At 37.7% G+C, this 21,869-nt stretch overlaps 1 protein-coding gene across 1 annotated transcript in view; it reads left to right on the forward strand.

The window, feature by feature from the left end:
- The window catches only part of PCLO (piccolo presynaptic cytomatrix protein), a 388,529-nt gene that overhangs the window by 243,046 nt on the left and 123,614 nt on the right, over window positions 1-21,869 (forward strand). Inside the window, exons 10-11 of the mRNA XM_075722389.1 lie at window positions 2,922-3,003; window positions 19,740-19,865. Coding sequence (XP_075578504.1) covers window positions 2,922-3,003; window positions 19,740-19,865 — 208 coding nt within the window. The remainder of the gene's footprint in view (window positions 1-2,921; window positions 3,004-19,739; window positions 19,866-21,869) is intronic.

Below are 21,869 nucleotides of genomic sequence, written 5' to 3' on the forward strand. Positions count from 1 at the left end.
GCATTACCACTGCTGAACTGCAAGAATTATTACTTGAGTGAACTGAATGCTCCCAGAAAGGTGAGGAATCATAGAATCATAGAATCATAGAATTATTTAGGTTGGAAAAGACCTTTAAGATCATCCAGTCCAACCATTAACCTACACTACCAAGTCCACCACTAAACCAGTTAAGGGTAGAGTAATAATTTCATGTTTCCTGGCTTGGTGGCTGGGTTATATTTTAATGAAAGTAAAAACTAGGAATCATTAAGATTGGAAAGGACCTCTAAGATCATCAGTCCAACCATCAACCCAACACCACCATGCCCACTAAACCATGTCCCAAAGTGCCACGTCTACCCATTTTTTGAACACGAAAGGAAAGGATCTCCGTGGCAAGGACAGATGGCAGAAATCTGTGGTTTTCGTCGCAAATAAGCGGGATCAAGTCACCTTTTGCCCTGTGACCTAAATCTGGGCCTGGGGACTTACAAGTCCTCCATCTCTGCAGCCTTGCAGCAGAGGGACTGCCCCTTCTGTGCCGTAGCTCAGATTTATGCTGTTGTGATTGTGTGACTTCACGTAGTCTCTCTGTGTCTTAACCGTGTAACTGAGGGAATAATGAGCTAGAAGGACCCCCTGGCATATATTCAGGTGAAGGGAAATCACCTTTAGTGAAAGTTAGATGTGAACGCTTGGAAACATAAAATAATTTGTGTTCTACAGGTTTTCAAATATACTAGTAGATTTCAGATAGACGTGGGCTTTAGTGGTTAAAGTAAAACCATCAAAAATAACATAACAGGTCTTTCCATTATCTATTTACATCAACCACTGTTTTTTCCTATTTATTCTGACACTTTCAGACAAATGCTGTTCTGAAGGTAAATGCCTAATGACATGTTCAATTTAAGTACTGATTCCCACCAACAATAAAAAATATATGCTATGCGGAATGCTAATAAACTTTAATGCTTTTATTCATAAATATATGAATCACCAAGGTTTATACTTACCATAAAATTCTGGCAGTGAAAGTAATGAGAAAGTAATAGACTAAAGTAGGAGACGGTCTATATTTTCTGATACATTTGCCAGCAAATCATGTACAATATGGCATTGAATATTCTTGGATTATTATTTATTCAAAAAAGCAATATTACTAAAGAAAGATAAGATAGAGCAATTAAAAAAATGTGAATTTAAGTTTATGAGCTGCAATGTTCCTCAGTTAAATTGAATTGCTCCCACCAAAATGGCTCCCAGCTAAGGATGTGTTTAAATGTGTTCATACTGTTTATTTTGCATTGCATTATTTTGTATTCTTTTTTATTTAATTAAAAATAAAATTAGATACATTATTTCAGACTTTTTACAATTTTATGTAAGCTACACATGACAAATACATTCTTTTTACTGTTAAATTACACCTGCTGAATTTCTGATAATGTCATTAAAAACATAGCAATGTTCCTATCCATTTTGTAAGTGTGTGAGTCTCATGACACTTTATACACTCCTAGCAGTATTAGACCCTGTGTCCTGGCAAAACTCCGTGGTAAATCCTAAAGTCTGCCCATCCAAAGTTTTGATTTATTCTGTAGTACTTGTCCACTACCAAATCCATGATCCCCTTTTTGTCTGAGATTAATTACAGTGAATACTACTCTCAGCGTGTTAGAGAAGGATTTCAGCCTTCTAGATGCAATGTCATCCACTGGATAAAAAAAATGAATTACCACAGAAGTTGTATAAACTCTTCTGCTCACTGTGGGATTGAGCTAAGCGAGTCCCTTGACTTCTCTGTTTCCCCTCCTGTCGTTTACGCGTGCTATCCATTAACATCATAAACTCTCCAGGGCAGAAACTGGGTTTGAAGTGCTTAGTTCAGGAGGAGCTTAATCCCTTTAAATGCTACTTAAATATAAATAATAGTAATAAACTCTTGGCAGCGGGCTGCTGGTACACCCCGACTGCTGCATTGCCATGCTGATGGATGTTGTCCCCTTGTCTCCTTGAGTCTGCCTCCCTCAGGTCCCATCCTGCTGACACAGCCTGGAGCAGTGGCAGGCAGCCACGCTCCCTCCTCGCCAGCTGCGTGCAGCGCTCAGGCTCAGCACCAGCATGGCTGAGAGGTGGTGGATGCTGCTTTGCTTCCGAAAGACCGAAACTGCAGGCAAAGGGGCCGTGTGATAGGTGTGAGGTGTGTAAGCGTTGCAACAAATGCTCTTCCTGTAAAGGCATTTTGGTTTAGCACCGGCCGCGTGGCCCCTCCTGTGCCCGTGTCGTGGGGCAGGTGCGATCATCCCAGCTGGAAACCTGGCTCTTTAGTGCATGTTGCAGAGAAGCATTTCTTTCCGCTTTGACACTTTCCAGTATCAGCCCAAGTAAATGTTGCACATTTTGATATAAAATGTACTCCTAAAAGTTTTAGGTTGGGTCTTTCAAAAAGCTTTTGAAATCTGATGACAAGAGGTACATTGGAATATGTGTTTTTTCTGAAACTAAAGCAGTAACTCGTGGCTGTTTACACATTCAACCACCACTTTTTTTTAGGTCTGTATGAACAGGATTTTATAATAGTCACAGGAATTATATTTAATTTCATTCTTCTCTTGAACATTTCTTGGGCAAAGGATTAATGTTAAGAGAAGCTACAGAAGACAGTGACCACCTTCTAGTCATTAGGAAATAAAAATCAGAACTAAAGCCATATTCAAAATGAATCTGGCTTTATGGAAGCAAATATTAATTCCCCTGCAGAAGGATTTTGCAGTCTGACAGATGTCTTGAAGCTTGGTGGGGTGTTTTAATTGTGAAGTTATGATATTTCCCTGGATGAAATGTTTGTTTTCTTGTTTCTGTTTCAATTGTCTAAAATTATTGATACAATAGAAGTTGGTTTATCTTTTTATGACATGAATATTTGTGTTCCTCAGATAAATGGGAAGCCCCTGCAGTACATTTTCCCTCATGCAAGGCTCAAACTACTGAGGGACCCTAAGGATCACACAGTTTCAGGTAAAAAACAACCACCATCTATGAGACATGATAATTAATTTGATTAGCATGAATCGTGAAAAAGATTTGCAGTATTAAAAATGGTTCCTGTGTCATATGCAGCAGAAAATTCAGAGGTCATTTTAAATCTTGCTAGCTGTTTATAACAGAAAGCAGCAGTGTGGAAAAAAGGTCACAACATCTGCTCAAGATACATAAACTATACAGACATTAAAACCAGGGAAAATCTGTTGGTTTATACATATGAGCAGCCTGTTTTTCTGTTGCTTTCTACATAACTCTATATTCTCTGTATGAGAAGTTTCTATAAAATAGGCTTCTGTAGGTGTTCAACATGTACAGAAATGAAAATTTTATTCTTTCTGTACTGGAACTATTCTACAGAGGGGGGTAGCAGAACCATCAGATCCCATTTTTATGTGATATCTTCACATAAAGACATTTATCACAGGACTTCAGATTTACTCTCTTTTCCCTAACGCTAACACAAATGTTCGTGTAAGTCTGAGTCTGCTTGCGAAGGAGATGAAAGTGGCAAAGGTTGTATTCATTCGCCTCCCGGCCTGTGAGCGGGAACACGGTGTGATGTTTTCATGTATCAAATTGTAAAAGGCTGCCAGTTACAAGATGTAGCACAGGTAAGGTCTGTCTGTTTGAGCTTTTGGAACTGCACTCTTTCTCGCCTCTAACAGCGATAAGGAACTCGAAGTTTTTTACCATGCTGTTTGTCTTCTTTCAGAGGTGCATGCTTTAAGCGGTTTTGTCGTGGAACCATCAGACTTTCTTTTAACTCGCTTAAAGAATTCTAATAGTGTGTGTCAAGCTCTGTAATTACCGACTGCCAGCTCTGGTGTTCCCTTGAGCATTAAGCAGAAAGTGGCGTGAGCTTACTTGAATTGCTAAATATTGTTTTCACAGGGTTTCTGGCAGTTAAATCTTGATCACTTCCACCCCCATTATCCACCTCGTATTTAGGGTGTTAAATGAATGTTCTGTATATATTATGAGGTATTTTCTTGCTAGTCAGCTTAACACCTACTGATGATTCCAGGGTGCATAAAAACCCCTCCACCCACAGAGCACAGTCTGAAAGAAGCCACTGGGTCCGTGGCTGTGTCAGCCTCCACTGCCCCGGGCCTTGCAGTCCGTAGGAGCTTCTTGACATCCTAGGGGAAAACTTTTCCCTGCAGGGGGATGATTAATGGTGATCCAAGCTGCTCTCTTACTCAAGAACAAGTGGAATTACAACCACACTACTGTGTATAACTTGTGATTTAATGTTGCTGAAGGCCTGTCCTCCTATGTAAAGTTACTTACCCTCATGCAATGCAAAATGCTTATTCCGAATTCTCGTGCCAGCAACTCCAGCAACATACTGTGCATCAGGGTAAATGCCTTGTAAGCGATGACTGGAAAACCAAGGTGTAGATATTGACTTCCCATTTACTAATGCCCTGCACAGCATGAAGTCACATAGGATCAAATATTCACTCAGGAGCCTGTTAAGGTTTCAGAGCCCGCACTGGGATTGCTTGCTGCTGTAGCTGTGCTATATTGTACCTAAATTCTAACTGGAGTAAGCAAGCTTGGCTGTCTACAAGCAGCAGTCATACTTTCGTTCTTTAGTCCAGATACACCCATGGAGAAGTGCACTGACATAATTCTCTATGATGTACATATAGATTTCCCTACAAATATGAAAAGGTTTAAATGTGAATTGTACAGAAAAACCCCAAAGGTAGAATAGGGTACCAATAGGGAGGACCTGAGCCAGAAGAAATTGTATTTTTCACTCCTTGAACATCTTTGAAGTATCATAACTCCTTGATTTCATGCGTCCCTTGCTTCCCCTCTCAGTGTCTGAAGGATTAAAGTACACAGAAACTCTCTTTAAATGCACAGTGCTTTCTGCTTAGCCTTCAGCTTTCCAAATGGCCTCTCCCAGAGCCACACACATGGGTTTTATTCACTTTAAAAATCCAATTTTGATTAACCATTATCTGCAAACTAATAGCAAGTATCTTTGTTTATTAACCAATGACTATTAACCATAGGCCAACTTAGAAACCAATTATACAGCAAAAGTTACTTAAAATATTGGTAAATTAAATAATATATACTCTTATACCACCACAGCTACCTCACTACAAGATTATTGGATATTAATCTAGATGCCATGGTTTGTTGGTTAGCTGGCTGGTTTCCTTCTTTTTCTTTGTTTTTTTGTTTATTCCCTTCCTCTCCTTCTTCTGTTCTCCCTTTCTCCCTCCCTCTCTCTTTCTTATCAAAAGTACTAAAATGAGGTGTTGAATCCTTTTATTTCACTCTTTGCCTTAGACTTGTTGCTTAGGTACAGGAAGCGTGTATATTAAAAAACCTATCAACCCTCAATAAAGCTGACATGGGGAGTCAGATGTCTCCAGAACAGCCAGTCACTGTCCGGGTGGCAATGGGAGTCTCTGTTGCAACCATCCTTGCAGCAGGATCTTCAGCTGTATCAGATAAGACTCCCTGAACTCGTGTTGCTGGATTCTTACAAGCCAGCTGGCCCGTGGTCCACTGTTTCCGATTATCTTACAGTATGTACAAAACATCCTCTGCCTTAGCTATGCACAAAAGCATGTTCTGTGTGATCATTTCTGCACATACAAGAACAGTTTCTACTGATGATTTAAATGATCTATGTGCAGCTTGGTCAGTTCAACAGCAGGAGCTGCCTGGGGAGATGCCTGAGACTGACAGGTTCTCCTCTCAGGGCATTGATGATCACATCTTAAATACACAAATAGTGTATCTGTACTGGTGTGTGCACAGCAGGAGCTACATGAGGATATCTCCCATACTGCCCACAATTCCCACTTGGAGAGCTCCTGTAACTGTTGATCAGCTGTTTTTCTGGGAAGTTGGCCAGTGGCTCAGCCCATCACCTCATCTCACTGGGGAATTCCTGGGCCAACCTGGGCATTAATGACTCAGTGTGCTGGGTCAGCCCTGGTACCCAGCTATACCACAGCTGTAACTATAGGGCAAGCTTGAATTTCATCCTAATATCACCATCATAATTTGAACTCCTCAGATCTCATCACATAATTACCATAGTCGAGGTTACTGCCTGCCTATGGATCCAGAAATTGTCACATTATGAATATCAATAATAAAAGTAGTCCCAAATCATTTAAAATTCAAGCTGTATCACTACATATTGTGTGCACATGCATTCTGTTTATTTGCTTTCTTGATTAATGAAAACTGGCTCTGAGGCACAGATGCCTTTGATGCCTCTTACATAATCTAGCATAATTTTTCACACAAAAACATTTACTGCAAATTTTAGCATGCGAATGAAGTGTTTAAGGAATGAGGAACTGGGCCAAAATTGTGATGGCAAAACAATAGCAGATCTGAATGAAAAATAAATGTATACTTGCTAGTTGGCCTCTCACTTGAAGGTTCTTGTTTCTTCAGTACATGCCGTTATCTAGAACTCACAGCTCTTGTTTTCAAGGCATGCAGTGTCCCCTCCTCAGGCAATGCTTATAGATATGAAGGAATTGCCAAGGATTTTCTCTGCAAAGATTGATTAATAATTTGCATTTAAAAAAAAAAAAAGAAAAGAATTGGCATCATGGTTATGCTGAGGTGCCAAAGCAATGATGGCAGTGATCAGTGAATGATGATGTAGCAGTATTTAATGCTCCAGAATCTCACTGTTTGTTTTCACTAAGAATCCCTTGCTCCTTTTGGATCCTTTAGCATAGCAGCATGAGCACTGTTTTATACTGATGGCATTTTCTCTTCTGTTTTTTACACATCATAGTTATATCTGAAAAAGTGAAGAGAGGACATGGCTGTTGAAGGCAATGAAATCATTGGCAATGCCTTTGGAAATGTTGCAAAGATAAAAACTTACTTTGTGTTATACCTGATCAGGAAGCTGTTTAGACACACTGGGTGAAAATCCAGCAAGGCAGACAAATCCCAGTAGGTGTTTAGGTGCAATGAGTGCACTCAGTCAAAGGTAATTTTTGCTGCTGTGCCTTACTTAGGCTGAGTCACAAGTAATTCTTCCTTTTCCAAAGGTAGGATATTCTGTTTCCAGGGAGCAAAATGTACCTTTGAACAGCCAAACCATCCATGTTTTGGAGCATCCTCTTCAATTCTAATGAAGAAATAAAAGGCAGAGAAGCAATTCAGAAAAAGCTGTGAACTTTATAGTAAAGAAGAGAATTATACTGTGGGCAGAAGACTGTGTCCCTAACCTTCACTTCAGCAGTGATGTCGGTGAAACTGCTAAGAGGATGACGGGGTAGCTGTAATGCTGCACACGTCAGAGATGCCTCCATAGGGATTATAAATTCCTGCACACAACACTACACTTCTGCAGCATGTCAGCTCATGGGGTACTTATCCTGAGAGAGAGGAAGAGAAGGAAGAGAATTAGAAGAATTTTCCTATATCAAGCCCTCACGGCCATAGATAGTCTCTAAATAAATAACCCTATAAATTTAGGGTTCTTTCACCTGCAAGTTCGGCAAATTCAGTTCTTAGAGCAAAATACTGAAGTGCAGTAAATACATGATTGCTAGTCAATTAAAAACCACATTAAATACATTCACAGTCTGTGTTGAATGTGATAAGAGTAGTTAAAGACAGAAGGTGAGAAGTGTAACCCACCTCTTTTCCTCATCCTCTTTTCTTAGAGGATTACTTATCCTATTTCTTTGGTTCAATGTTGTGAAGAACAGAGATGATACTTTGCACAAAAAACCAATACCCTCCTCTAACACTCATTTGTCACTGGGGAAGGATTTAATCCCTAATTAATGGCCATCATCCCTTCAAACACTCTCTCTTTATCAGAGATATGGCACAGAAGGTAAAAACCCAGAAACAGAAAGGGACAGAGCTGTTACAGCCAGACGCCAGAGATATTCCAGTGAAGTCATATGGCAGTAAGTGAGGACAGGAGTGGAAATAAAGGGCTGGAGAGATGTCTGATTGTGTCTTAATAGAAATCTTAGAAAGAAATTAATACCATTCAGCTTTTCTAAATAAATAAATAAATAAAGACCACAAATTTTGGTATTTGTTAGAAACATTTTGTAGAGATACAGACCATATATTCCATGTTTATGTGCCTTCTCTCTCAGTTAACTTAATTTGAAAAGCACTAGTGTGTGTATTTAAAATAATTTCCATCAACCCTTATTGGCAGCTCAGTTGTTTATGCATTTTTCAGTGTATGAAGATCTGTTGAAGGATGTCGAAGATGTTAAGATGAGTGGAGGTAATTAAGAGGGCATGTCTACTGGTTATAAAGGTCCAATTTGCTTTCATAGCTCTCATGCAGAAAAGGCTGCAGAAACAGGTCACTGCAACACTCAATGTTACAGTCAGGCCCCTAGGTTCCAATGGAAAGCCAAGAGGAAAGCAGGCACATAAGAATGAGATTAATGGAAGGCAAAACAGAAATCTTGCTGTTATGGAGATAAGTAATGCAGGTCAGCACTTTCTCATAAGAACTAGAAGATGAGACATTCAGGGGTGCACAACATTAGTGAGACAACTTCTCAAGGACATTAGAAAAAATTAATAACACAGAAATCTTAGTTTAAGGTTTCACTTCACAGGTGAGGCATAAATTATCTTAGTGGCTCTCAGAGGAAAATCAAGACCCTGTGCTCCCTTCTCTGCATACTGGCTATCAAAAATATGCATAGGTTTAATAATTACACTAGAACAAGGCAGTTACAAAGGGCAATTAATTGGACGTTGAAATAGTTTAAATAGATCACCTTTTGGATATGGCTGTTTTCCTCTATTGATTACAAAGGGAGCATGAGTGACTAACTTAGACTATGAATTTTGTCTTGTAGAGATCTTAAATTAGATGAGATGAACACGTATGCTTATGTACAAAGAAGCTATAGAACAATCAAAAGACTTGTAGAGGACTGGTTGTCTAAAGGACCGCATTGCTCCTCATCACCAAGAGACAAATGTCTATTTCAGTTGCATGCACTTTCCAGAGCAGGGTGCTGGAACATTTTGAGAATGATTGCCTTCCATTCACTATTTACCTAATCACAGATTTGTACAGGTCTTTGAAGTGCACTAGGTGTACACGTCCAGGCAATCTGGATGCAGAATGATTAAGGTTAAGACGTTCTGATTCTGCAGGTCACTGACGCAAAGGAAGTGTTCCTTGTGCATTGGTAGGGTACTCTGAGGTTCTGATTGTCTCATAGTATCACTGCACCAAGCTAACGGAGGTGCAGCTTTTATCAAGTGAAATCTCTGATTGTCATTATCTGTGTTTCTGAATTTTTTTCATTGTAATATTGTTGACAGGTAATGTGCACCCAATGGCTGCATGTTTGCTTGCTGTTTTACTTCAGTAAAAAGAAGTTGGGGGACGAGGGTTGTCAGCAAAATTTTCTTTAAATAAACTAAAGTTTGCCAGAAAGTATTCTTGTTCCTGAAGAAATCTGTTCATCAAGAAAGGGAGTGAAGCTGACATTAGACAGTCAAGGCTGATGAAGTCAAAGCTGTCTGAGGATAGGCACCCCACAATTATATGAATTTTGTCCCCACACAAAAAAAAAAAATCAGCCCCCCATATTCACTACAATACACATTTTTCTAAAAGAGATACAGTTTAAGGAGGCAAAAGTTTAAGATATATCAAACAAAGTGCTAATTTGCATGTTAGATCAGAAATTGTTTTTTTGCTTTCTGTAAGAATATTTTTATTTTGCTGCTTGTTGATGTCTTGGACAGGAGTAGTCATTGTCTTGAGAATATACCATTTTCTCAGAAAATTTCCCTCATTTGACAGCTTCTTCTAGTGGGTAGAAAAAATATCATATCATTCTCTTGATACAGAAGTGAAAACTGCAGTGTTTAAAGGAACAAGCTATGCAGGTAAATAAATTGCCTTTATCCCAAAAAACCTGCATTTTGAAGGGTTAATTTCAACAAACAACAAGCTGACTAGTAAATTACTATGCACTTAATTCATATGCTGTTTTTCTTTTGCAGCAGTCAAGTTATAAGAAATACTCATTTTATGAGACATCAAATGAGTATATCACAATTAAGATGTGACATACCAAGTCTTATGAGATTTATGCCTATTCTTTAAAAAAAGAAAAACAACTAAAAATAATTTTGTCAACTTCCCCTCTTTAAAATGTGGGAAAAAGATTTTTCTACGTTGCTGGCTTCTTTTTTGGTTTTGTTATTATTTTATTACCAGCCTAAGCTGGGTACAACAGAAGTAACACACTTTGTTACTTGAAGACATGAGTTTAAACCCAACTTTGATGAGAAATGATTGGATACAATTACTACCATCCTTCAACAGTGACTGATGTCACGAGGGAAAGAGCGTGTGCAATGAACTAAAGGTCTCGACCTGTGTCCTAGAGGACAGTTCCCTATTTCCAAACACAAAGCTAGCCTGTATCCACAGGTTGAATGGTTGTGAGAAATGAACTGTCAAATGGCCACACAATCCTTCCTGGGGACAGTCTGAACAGCTGCTCTGTGATACCTCTTCTGAGAATAAAACATAAGCTTGTCTCTGCTGTTGCCAGCTTAGGATCTTTTCCAAGCAATGAGTCAAAGGTTTATCTGAAGTTTAACAACAGAGGAACTACAATTCCTTCATTTATTTTGTGTAATTTTTATGAATGTTACAATGTTTTTAATGAATTATACACAAAAAACAGATACTGTCTTTCTCTTTGAGAAAAGAAGGGAAGTTCAGAGTTTTTTACAGACTTAAATGATTGCAGGTGTTATGTGTTTTGGACGAATTGTATTTTACAATTTATAGCTCCACAAATTCTTCCCCATACAGGACAGATATCCAGGCAACACTGTATTAGTTGATTCCTTTGTGCAGGAAAGTCATTTGGGTGAGATATTCCTTCTGTTTTCATTCAAGAGGAATTATCCACTGTGCCAAGGCTTTACTGGGTGGCTGTTAAGCGCAGGCAGTATCATCTTTCCTAGAGATTCCTCAAAATGTTGACCAAGAGCTGTCAGTGGTCCCCATGGCATGTACACTCCCCATGGTGTCTCCTTCCCAAAGGAAGTGATAGAGTGCAGAAGCTTTTATTTAACCATTGCCAACACACATTTGCACGAATGTGAGGTAGATTTGCTCTGCTCTAAGAAGTTTAATGAAAAAAAAAAAAAAGGTTGTTTAATTACATAAATAAATTAACACCTGTCTACAGTTTGTATGAATCTGTAATACCAGGACATTATGCAAAGTCTGTAACACAAGATCAGCACACAGAGTTGTAGTAGACGGAACTTTAATGCTAGATCCTCAAGGCTTTTCTTGGTATTTTCTTAACAAAATATAGATAGCTTCAAAAGCTGGAAATCCTCTTCCAAAACAGCTAAATAAAACCAAATGGTTTTAAGTTTTGGTCCAAGAAGTTAACTGCTAGCAAAGGTCATTGCATTCACCTAGGACTGAACTATTATTTGCTAATAATAGTTGCTAAGACATCACTAATGTGCCAGATTCACAACATACCAACTAAGTAGCAATATGCCAGCAGACCATTCTTTATGTAAATCCTTTTCCTCTGATGACAGGTCTGCCTCATACTATGTGGGAAACATCAATGAAATCTATTCAACTTTTCTCCCTCATTGAGAAGAACATTAATAAAAAGCTTGCGCTAAAAGCAACTACTGTAGCATTGAAAATATCACAAAGATTGATTTTTCTTACAGTGAAGCCATGAACAATTGGCTGACATTGGCTGAACAGATTAAAGCTTGCCTTTTATGGTAGATTCATTCTCATAAGAACCTTTAAAATTTTGTGAAACTGGACTGAAATTACAATATTGCAGTAAGCTGAGAGACACTCTAGACTTAAGGTATTTTCTTATATTAACTTTTAGCCTGGAACTGAGGTGTAAAGGTCTGGATATCTGGGCAAGTAAATGAGTAAAAAACTGATTAGATGGTTGGTTTTTGAGGGTGGTAGTTAATGGGCCGTGCTTTGCTGGAGGCAGGCAACGAATACCACAGAAGACCCTATTGAGGGGCCATTTAATATCTTTAGCAGTGACATGGAGGAGGTGATGGAGTACGCTCTCATAACATTTGCAGATGGCATCCAGTTGGGGAAATACACTTGAGGGCAGAGCTGCCATTCAGAGGAACCAAGACAGGCTGGTGGAATGGGCCAACAGAAACCTTCTGCAGTTGAACAAGGACAAATACAAGTCCTGTACCTGGAGAGACAGAGCCCTGTGCAATGATACATGCTGGGGACTGACTGGCTGGGGAGCAGGTCTGCAGAAGAGGCCCTTGGGGGAGGTCTCTGTAGACAGCTGTCATGCACCTTGGCAGTAAAGGTAACCAACAGCATCCTGGGCTGTGTTTCCAGGAGCATGCCAGTAGAGTGAAGGAAGTGACTGTCCCCTTCTACTCAGCACATGTCAGACTGTGTCTAGATACTGTGTTCAGTGTTGCCCCCACGCCACCCGCAACACAAGAAAGACGTTGACAAGTGGGAGTGAGTACAGCAGAGAGATACTGAGATGGTTGGGGCTGGAGCATCTGCCCTGAGAACAGAAACGGAGGGACAGGGCTTGTTCAGCCTGAAGAGGAGATGAGACAGTTTCTGGCAGGACATAATAGCAGCCATCCCATACCAATGGGATGCTTATCTACAAAAGGGAGCCAGGCTCTTCACAGTCATACATGGCAGGAGGATGAGAGACAATGGGCATAAGTTAAAACAGGAGAGGTGAATGGTAGATATAAAGAAATTTTTTTCCCTGTCTGAACTGAGCTATAATTATTAAGATGTGTAAACCTAAGGTATATTGTGACTTGCTTAAAAGTCCTTCCATTTTAGAATGGCAGAGAGTGTATGTGGTTCGATACAGGCTTGCTTACTAAATAAAGCTGTGTAGGCAAGAACACTATGACAGAGAAGGGGGAGAAAATTCAGAACAGGTGGAGAAGGGTGCAGATCATGTTTTGATTAATGCAGTCCTGATGACAAGACCAAGACTGAGTGATCTTTCTGGCCTTTGCTAAAAATCTTGAGTTACTCCAGAGTATAAGTTTACAGTGAACACTGTCATTATGTCTGCATTTATGTATAAGTTTAAGAAAACAGTGTCACCATTGGCATATCTTACCTTAGGATAGCATCGGCACTCCGCATAGATAGCCTGAACTCCTGTCTAGTAGGTGATAGGACGGAGTGATGTTTTGGTTTCCTCTTAACCCTGTCCTCCAGTTTACCAGCTTCATAAAAAGAATTTATGATAGATACAGCCTTTGTCTTCCCCAAATATCAGCACCATGATTACTGGAGAAGTAATGCAAAATGAAGGAGAGGAATGTGTTTCTTGCTTCTTTCTTAGCATGACTGTATTTTGGACAAGTCTACACAACACCCTGGACAAGATTTTTAGCAGGTGTAATAATCATCACTGTTTATTGAAGCAGATTTGCAGCTGATATAAATCAATGCTGTGCTATTAAAACAACTGGAATATATCTGGATTTCATCAACTCAGGATTTGGCTTCATGCGTATTTTATGCTTTAATTGCCAATGGCTAAGAAGTGCAATAACTGAGTAGGCTTAATTATGTTTCTAGGAAACAACTTCATTTAAGCTAATTTCCTTAGAAAGCACCACAACTATTCTCCTGAGCACAGTCTTGAAAATGTTGTACCTATATAGACAACCAAGCTCTGATATGGATCATCATGTTATGTATTCCAGAGAATCACATAGGAATAATAATGCAAATAAAAATGTAGCCTGGATTTTATTACACACATTACTTTTCCTGCTACTTTCCAAGTGCCTGATCTAACTTGGTTTTGTTTGCTTTGTCATGTTTCCTTTCCGTCTGTTCTCCAGACTTTACAGATTGCTTTATCACAACTATGATATCTAAATAAATATCTTGCATTTCTTCATGAGACTTTTAAGTCTGAACTCTCCAAAGAGAAGTCATTGTTGCTTTTTCTGTGGCTGACAATTCATTTTCATACAGACAATGGAACATGGTGTAAAATTGTTCTGGCAGATAAGGGCCTACCAGCACCCTAGCATATGTCTGGTCTAGATAAGTCTGGAGGAGGAATGGGGAGATAATGTCTAGTAAATGAACACAGGAGGAAGGTATGTTCTGTCTCTGTTCACAGCCAAATAGAGTTGGAAGACTTCGTATTGTTTGATTTGATTGATATGTTCTCATTGCTATAGCATGGTATTCTGGCACATTGCAAAATCTTTCATGCTTAATGTCTCTTTTTTATTCTTCATGTTCATGAATCTTTCTAATTGCTACCATTGGACTTTGCCCAAAAAAGGTGACCCTTGTGCTTCCTTGCTATGATTCAGCCTTTTGGTTTTGAATTTTGTTCTTGAAAGTATTGTTAGAAAGTGATGAAAACCATATTTGGACTTCAGGTTTTTTCCTCCCTCAGTGGTATGTCTGTGCATTGGCTCATGGATCTGAAGCACAAACCTTAATCTTTACTTTGAGGTTTAAACATATCTTCCATTTCAAACTACTCAGAGACATGTGTTGTAACCCTCATCTGCATTTTGCAATTTAAGCCCATTTCAATTTTTCCCATTTTACTTCTGTATAGTTTCAACTGCAAAGCACATAATATCCAAAGGTGGTAAACCAACCATGGTTTTACAGAAATAAATAATGATTTCCCACTACCATCATGAACGGTATGCTCTTAGAAATTCAAATCAGTAGCTTTTTTTTAATATCTTTCTTAAAAATCCAGTCACCTAAGTGTCTATTAGAAATTCATATAGCTCTATTTCTAACTGACAAGAACCAGATTGCTGCTGATGCTCATACTTACAGTTTCCAATGCCAATTCAGAGAGACTCATGTGAGATTACAGAAAATCTGTTGTACATTCTAATTGCTTCTTTACTTTCTTTGCTCATCTGCTTAGACAGACAAATGGTTTCATACTTCGAAAAATTAGCCCAGAGGAAATATTGCTTTGAGTTAGCACATGAACAATATTTGCACAGAGCTTCTGGGTCATGTGCCTGCATTCTCATGCTGGTGTTGAAGTTGTTGCTACTGCATGGGACTTACCTAATAATTAAATAATATTAATCCCTGCATTTGGTGCTGGAATTCTATTTACTGTTATAAGAGAAAACATCCCTGGAAACTTAATTTGCACTTCTGTTTAAAGGCAGGACCACCAACGTCAGCAAAAGCCTGGTGTGCTTTGTATTACTCAGTTTTTCTCTGCTCTTTTTTTCTTTTTTTTTAACCTAGAACTTATGTAAGGGGTTATTGACATTTGTTTGGAAAGGCAAGTCTAATCATTGCTTAGATGCTGAAATAGTTCCAGGAAATCTAGGCTGTTTATACTCTAATGGCTGTAGTGGAGCTGATCAGCTAAGTAGTAAAAAGATGACAAGATTTCATGAGCTCCCCTGTGACCAGAGCAACAGCAACAGTTTGGCAGCAATCTGATCTTTATTATCTCCATAATGGAGAAAAATGACCAAATTGTAATTGCAGAGCTCAGGTTATGGTCAGCCTACTCCAGCAAAATAAACTATTGTGTATCAACTGAGTCATGTTACTAGTCTTTCTGCTGTGTTGCTGTTGTGACACTGCAAAATATATAAGGGGATATGATTTCATAGTGGTCTGAGATACGCTGAGCTACACAAGTTCAGAATAAATAAGTCTAATTGGACACAAAGTGCCTACGAGTAGAATTAAGGAAAAAAGAAAAATTAATTTTTAAAATATTTCGCAGTGATTCTTGCCAGGTCAACAGTGATAGAATTTATTAGTATCAAGTTGTTGGTCACTACTCAAATATACATTTTCATATATGTGTGTGTGTGTGTGTATATAAAATGAATATGCATCACTGAAACAGTCTGTGATGTCTGGAAGGAAATGAAATAAGTGAAATGTCCTTTTGAAAGTCACAAATTAGGTTAATTACCCAAAAGCAAAAAAACTATTGGGCATTCAATTTTATTAATATTTTTCTCTAAGTATGGATTTCTCTCAACAGTAACTCTGCATTTATTAGACACCTGAAATCTTCATTAAAGTTTCTAAGTCTGTATTTTTAGCTGTCTAAATCAGTGGCTCACAAGGTAACTGTAATGATTTAGTATCCGTATTTTTTTGTTTATCAAAGCATAAAACCAATTTAGTTCCATGATCTATCTTGTTAAAGTTTAGCATTAGGATTTTTGGGGTTTGGGTTGTGGGGGTTTTGGGTTTTTTTTTTGATTAGTGTGCTGCATCTTAAGGCTTTAGTTAAGATTAGATAGGAGAGTAGGATCACAGCCTTGGGACATCAGTAAAAACAGTTGCAATTAATTAGCGGTCTTCTAGCTTTGAAGCATCCTAAAAAGGATTGGATCTTAAATGTGTAAAATTCCCTTTGAAGAGATCTTTTCCTGAAGATATTTTCCATAGAAATCAATACTCAGAGTTCAGAAAGGTGCCCTCTCTCATTCAAAGTGAAGTGATTCACTTTCTGACAGTGAACTGGTCCTGTGTCTTCTAAGGAAGAAAACAGTAGTTCACTAGTCTGAAAATCTAAAATTGAAAGATGAATATATGGTTATATCAAAATAGTCTGAGATATGGAAATTAAGTCTCAAAGATTAAAAAAAAAATCAAAAAAGAGAAAAAAGGGAAAAAGAGATATGAGAAAGTGTATGATTGATTATATTTTTAAGATGTCTGCATTCAAGGTGATAAATTGGGCAATGTCATTGCATACAGAAGTAGTAAACTCAATATTTTCAATAGATACAGTGTAATCAGGTTTGAAAGACCATCTTCACATGACAAAATACAGCAACATCCAAGAAATATTTCTTTGTCAGCCAGAACAGATCACTTGATCACTTAAAGCTCATTGGGCAAAAAGTCTGACTATCAGGAATTGAATGTTTTGTAATTTAAGTTAAAATATTTCTTCTAGTAACATTTTTGTAACATAATAATGAAATACAATTTTCTAATTTATTGCAAACATATCAGATTAAATGAAATTTAACTGTTCACTTGTCAGGTCCAAAAAGAGGCTTAAAAAATTTGACATTCTTTTGCATTATATTTGTATTACTTTACATTCCCAGGTGTAAAGTCTTACAAGAAGGTGACTTTCTTAAAGGTGTTGCTCAGGTCTTCAAATTAAAAAAGAAGACAAATGTGTAGAGATGGGCCAAATTGGCTAAAATTTTTAGCAAAAATTTCAGGCAACTCACTAGCAAATTTCATGCTATCATCTGAGTATTCACAACTCCTGCTGAAGATACTTAGACATGCCTGCACAGCATTTCATAGTAGGTTTTTGAACTGGCAAAGTTGCACTGGACAAAAACCAAAGTAAACTTGAGAGGATATTCTTGCCATATCAAATCTTTGTGCAGTTGTAACTTACAGAGTTATTGTTCTTGTTGTCATAGGGTTGAGTTTACATATTCCCGAAATCTCTTATCTGTTCTGATAGTATCAAGACTAAAAATCACCACCGAGTAATGAACAAAAATACAGACTCTGAAATGGGTTTATATGACAGATCTGAACTTTATCTCAAGCTGCATATAAATATAATCTAGGGGTGAATTATGTTTAATATAAGCGTACAAAGGTCCTACCTGTACTCTCAGTAGTACCGTACCAAAATCAATTTCTCCTATTACACACCATGGTGGATAAAGAGTAAAAGATCTGGTCTGCAAAAAGTGTTGATCATCCTTTGTAAAAACTCATGGTCTATCATACCATTGATCATACACTAGCCCTCAGCCATATCATGGCTTATTCCCAGGTTATTTACCCCTGAAACTCATCCTTGGCCATTAGCCCACACTGAAATAATTCACTAAAAGTCCTGTGTATCGATAGCGCATTACCAATGGTCGCCCTGTCACTGAATCCCCACCCAAATTGTGTTACATTACATCACAAAACATAGATCTAAGGGACGTATACCATCTCCCCAAGACTGATCTGTTCCCATCACCTGAGGTGCCATGAGCCCCCACCACTAGTTGTGTGGTTGAACATCTTGCAAGCTCCAGCAATGCATACTGCTTGATGTATATAGCAGTCCATTCATCTCAGTGCATTAAATATACCTGTATACACTAATTACTATGCTGTAGCTGTAAGAACAATCCTCATACATTTCCTTTTAATTCCTCACCATTAGTTTTCCTTGGTTGCTCTCACCCACCTGTTTTATCAGTATATTAGAGGGATACACCATTTTGTTATAGGCTTGCAGGGGTGGAATGAGCTGTTAAGTAATTCTGGCTAAACCCCTTAAGTCATGAGTCTACTGTGGCCTTCCTTACCTTTATATTGTGCTGTATGTATCTGAACACCAAGCCTCTTCCAAAAGAAAAGAAAATGCTTGTTTGAATAATGTCTAATATGCAATTATGAGGAAAGCTGAGGCACAAAAGAAATAGATTTAGCTAAACTGGGATAGAAAAACTAGAGGAAACTTCTTTGGCCAGAAACAAAATGTGGCTGTCATGCTTCTAAAACAAACTCAGGGCTCACTAATAGCATTATGAGGAAAAACCTTAATCTAAAAACATAAAGCATTGCAAAGAGATTACGTGGTGAGCTTCCTATAGCTGATTAGTCTAATCGGTCAACACATTTGGCTTATTAAATTAATAAATTTCTTATTTAGGCATTACAATAAAGGTGAGAAAATCAGCCTTTACATTCCCAGATCAAAGTGTGAATCATGTCAGATGAAATTTTCTTTTTCTTCAGAGAAGGAATTTGTTTTTCTTGTATGGGAAGCATTTCTTTGAAAAGCAGGAGAGCATGAAAAATTTGCAATGCATAAGATTAGCTTTATGAAACTATTTTTAAGCTTTTGTTTTCACTCTCATTGTTCTATACATAAGGGATATTAGTGATCGGCTTCAGTCCAGCTAGAATAATCAGCATGATCAAAATGTTTTCATCTTTGTAATTTTTTAAAAAGAGATAAAATATGTTAAGTTTGATGATGCTTTACACAGACCGATTGCAGGCTTTTTCCATTCTGATAGTTTGTACACCCTTTGATGTAAAAGATGTCAATTAAAAGCAAATATTTAAGAAAAACAATAACATATGCCAGATACAGCTTTCTGTAAATGTACATGCTTTGCTGCTGGAGCTCAATGATGCCTGTCTGTCTCCGTATTTATGTGATTCTAAAAGCTCAGCTACTATAATTTTTCAGCTAAATTGCATGCATGTTTTAAGCATATGAAAAAGCTGTCCTTTGAATCTGCGCTTCACATGGATTTCTAGCATTTGATGCAATTTAATTAATACTGCAAATTGTGTTTGCTTGAAATAGGTTTGCCATGCAAATAGTCCCTTTGCAGTACAGTAGGGCTGTCAGAAGGTAGGATTGGCTTCAATGTCACTTTTAGTGAAATAGCTATTTGTGTGATGTCATTCATACAGTAGTTACTCAAGGACTTCTCCTATGCTGAAATGCTTGTACCCAAAGTTAAGTCTTAGGGAAAGTGGCAGATGGGACTGCAGTTAACCTGAATCTTCTAACCGTAGAAGTTATTGGTGACATCCTTCAGTAACCTCTGATAAGTTGTTCTCTTCTTTTCTTTCCAGTGAATTATTCATTGCTTCATCTCTGTTTAAAGGTTCCTCTTTCTTTTGATCACAGGCAATGGACTGGGAATCCGAGTTGTAGGTGGGAAAGAAATTCCAGGAAGCAGTGGGGAAATTGGAGCTTACGTTGCCAAGATCTTGCCTGGGGGCAACGCAGAGCAGACCGGGAAGCTGATAGAGGGTAAGATAAATGCATTATCAAAAAATGGAACCACAGGAGAGTTGGGAGTTTTGTAGAATTATTGGTAATATACATTTTCTCTTGCACAACAGGTTTAATCTTGTGCAAGGAGTGAAGGGCATCTGAGAGCCCCTCTAAACCTCCATGAGTCTTAAAGCAGAAAAGAACTGAAAAAAGGTCATTTTATGACTTTTAGCTAAAAAGAATTGACATGATGAGCAGTATTATGGCATGTCTTCAGTAATATATACCAGCATGCTGTCTGTACTGGGGGTAAGACAATATGGCTAGAGTCCAACTATATATCGTGGATGTATATCATCAACATATATCATGGATGTGCTATTTTGAAGATCTTTAACCTGTCTTGACCATCTAGGTACCTATGTTTGGGATTACTTACATTTCTTAGTTGCACAGTTAAAATGGATCACAGACCCAGTTCTCTCTCAGTTACATGCACTAACTTTTTTTGAAATACCCTAAAGTCAGACTTGACTGAATTTATCTCACCTAACTTTAGTTTTCCAGTTTAAGATAGTCATCCAACCTGCCTCAACAGGCAACAGATTAAAAAGAAGCATCTACAGACAGGCAGTTGATTTCATTTACCCTAGTCCTCTGTTTCAAGAACTGGGAGTGTCTTCCTCATTTAATTGACTTTAAGACTGCATTATGCTACCTATCATCCTTTAGGCAACTAAAGCTAGGTGAAAATAATTTGACTTAGTTACCATTAATTTTTCTAGGTTTATTACAAATGTAATAATTCTGTCTAATAATTTATTTCTATCCATAATGACATAAATGGTCCCTTCTTTGTATAACTATTTTCTATTTCCTTTTTTCATATAAATATCTGTATGCACCTGAAATGCCAATTTATCCATGGACAAAAATATAACACATTTGTTTCTAATTAATTCAACTAATTATTTTTATTTCTTTAATAAAAGCAGATATCCAGAAAAAAATAATAAAAGAAAGAAGATAAACAGGAAGAACAGTTCTCTCAGGCAGAATTCAATTCACATCAGTTTTCTGAATAGTAAACATGCAACAGAAGTCAACTAAATCAAAAGTACTTTGCAGATAGAAAAGCTGAGTAAATTGATCAAAGAATGTGTTCACAAAGAATAGTTTAAATATGTTGTTGATATTACAAAAGTGTCACCCGCATTGATGCTTTCCCTGCTGCTTTTTACATCCTTGGTTGTTCCTTTCCCAATATTTTGAAGATATACATTAAAAAGGTACACATACACTGATGTCAATGTAAATTTAAAGTTTAAGTGAAGAAATGATGTATCAACAAAAATATCTTCCTTTTTTTCCCTATGGAGTTTATTCTGCCATTCATATTTAATGGGTAGTATCTTAATCATCAAATGATAGAATAGTGTTATTTATTGCACATGAATGATGAAAGAATGGACCTTACTTTATTGTCTTTTGAAGTGAGTATTTATTTTGGCTCCCTCCATACAAAAAAGTAGGTCTTTCATAGCTGTGCTAGATCATGCATGCATTGTTTCAGTACCAAGCATGTAAAGAGGAGAATGTGGTTATTCAGTATTTCCCTGAGACTGGACATTTCAACAAAGAGGTTGAGCAGTTACTGCTTGGAGTTATCTCCAGTCTTTTGGTTTCTCTTGCCAGGAACTTTTCTGGTAATTGAGGTTTGAAGAAGTTCTTCACTCACCCTATAGGTATATTTTAGCAGTGTTCAAGAACATCTTGGACTTACAATAACCACAGGAGAAGTTCAGACAAGGCAGTTTGCTTTTCTGTCTGTTCATATAATGTATTTTGAAGGTTTATTCATATTTTATAGAAAGATGAACAGGGTAGTAAAATATTTATTCCTTTTTTTTGTTCTGCCATCATATGATCAATCATGTTTCTGGTCTGACCTGTATAAAAATATCCTAGACTTGGGTGTGTTGGCATAAATCAACTCCATTAAAATCACTATACTTAATCTGTAGAATTTGTCCACACAAC

The sequence above is a fragment of the Pelecanus crispus genome, chromosome 1 (genome assembly GCF_030463565.1).
Source record: "Pelecanus crispus isolate bPelCri1 chromosome 1, bPelCri1.pri, whole genome shotgun sequence".
Classification (NCBI taxonomy): Eukaryota; Metazoa; Chordata; class Aves; order Pelecaniformes; family Pelecanidae; genus Pelecanus; species Pelecanus crispus.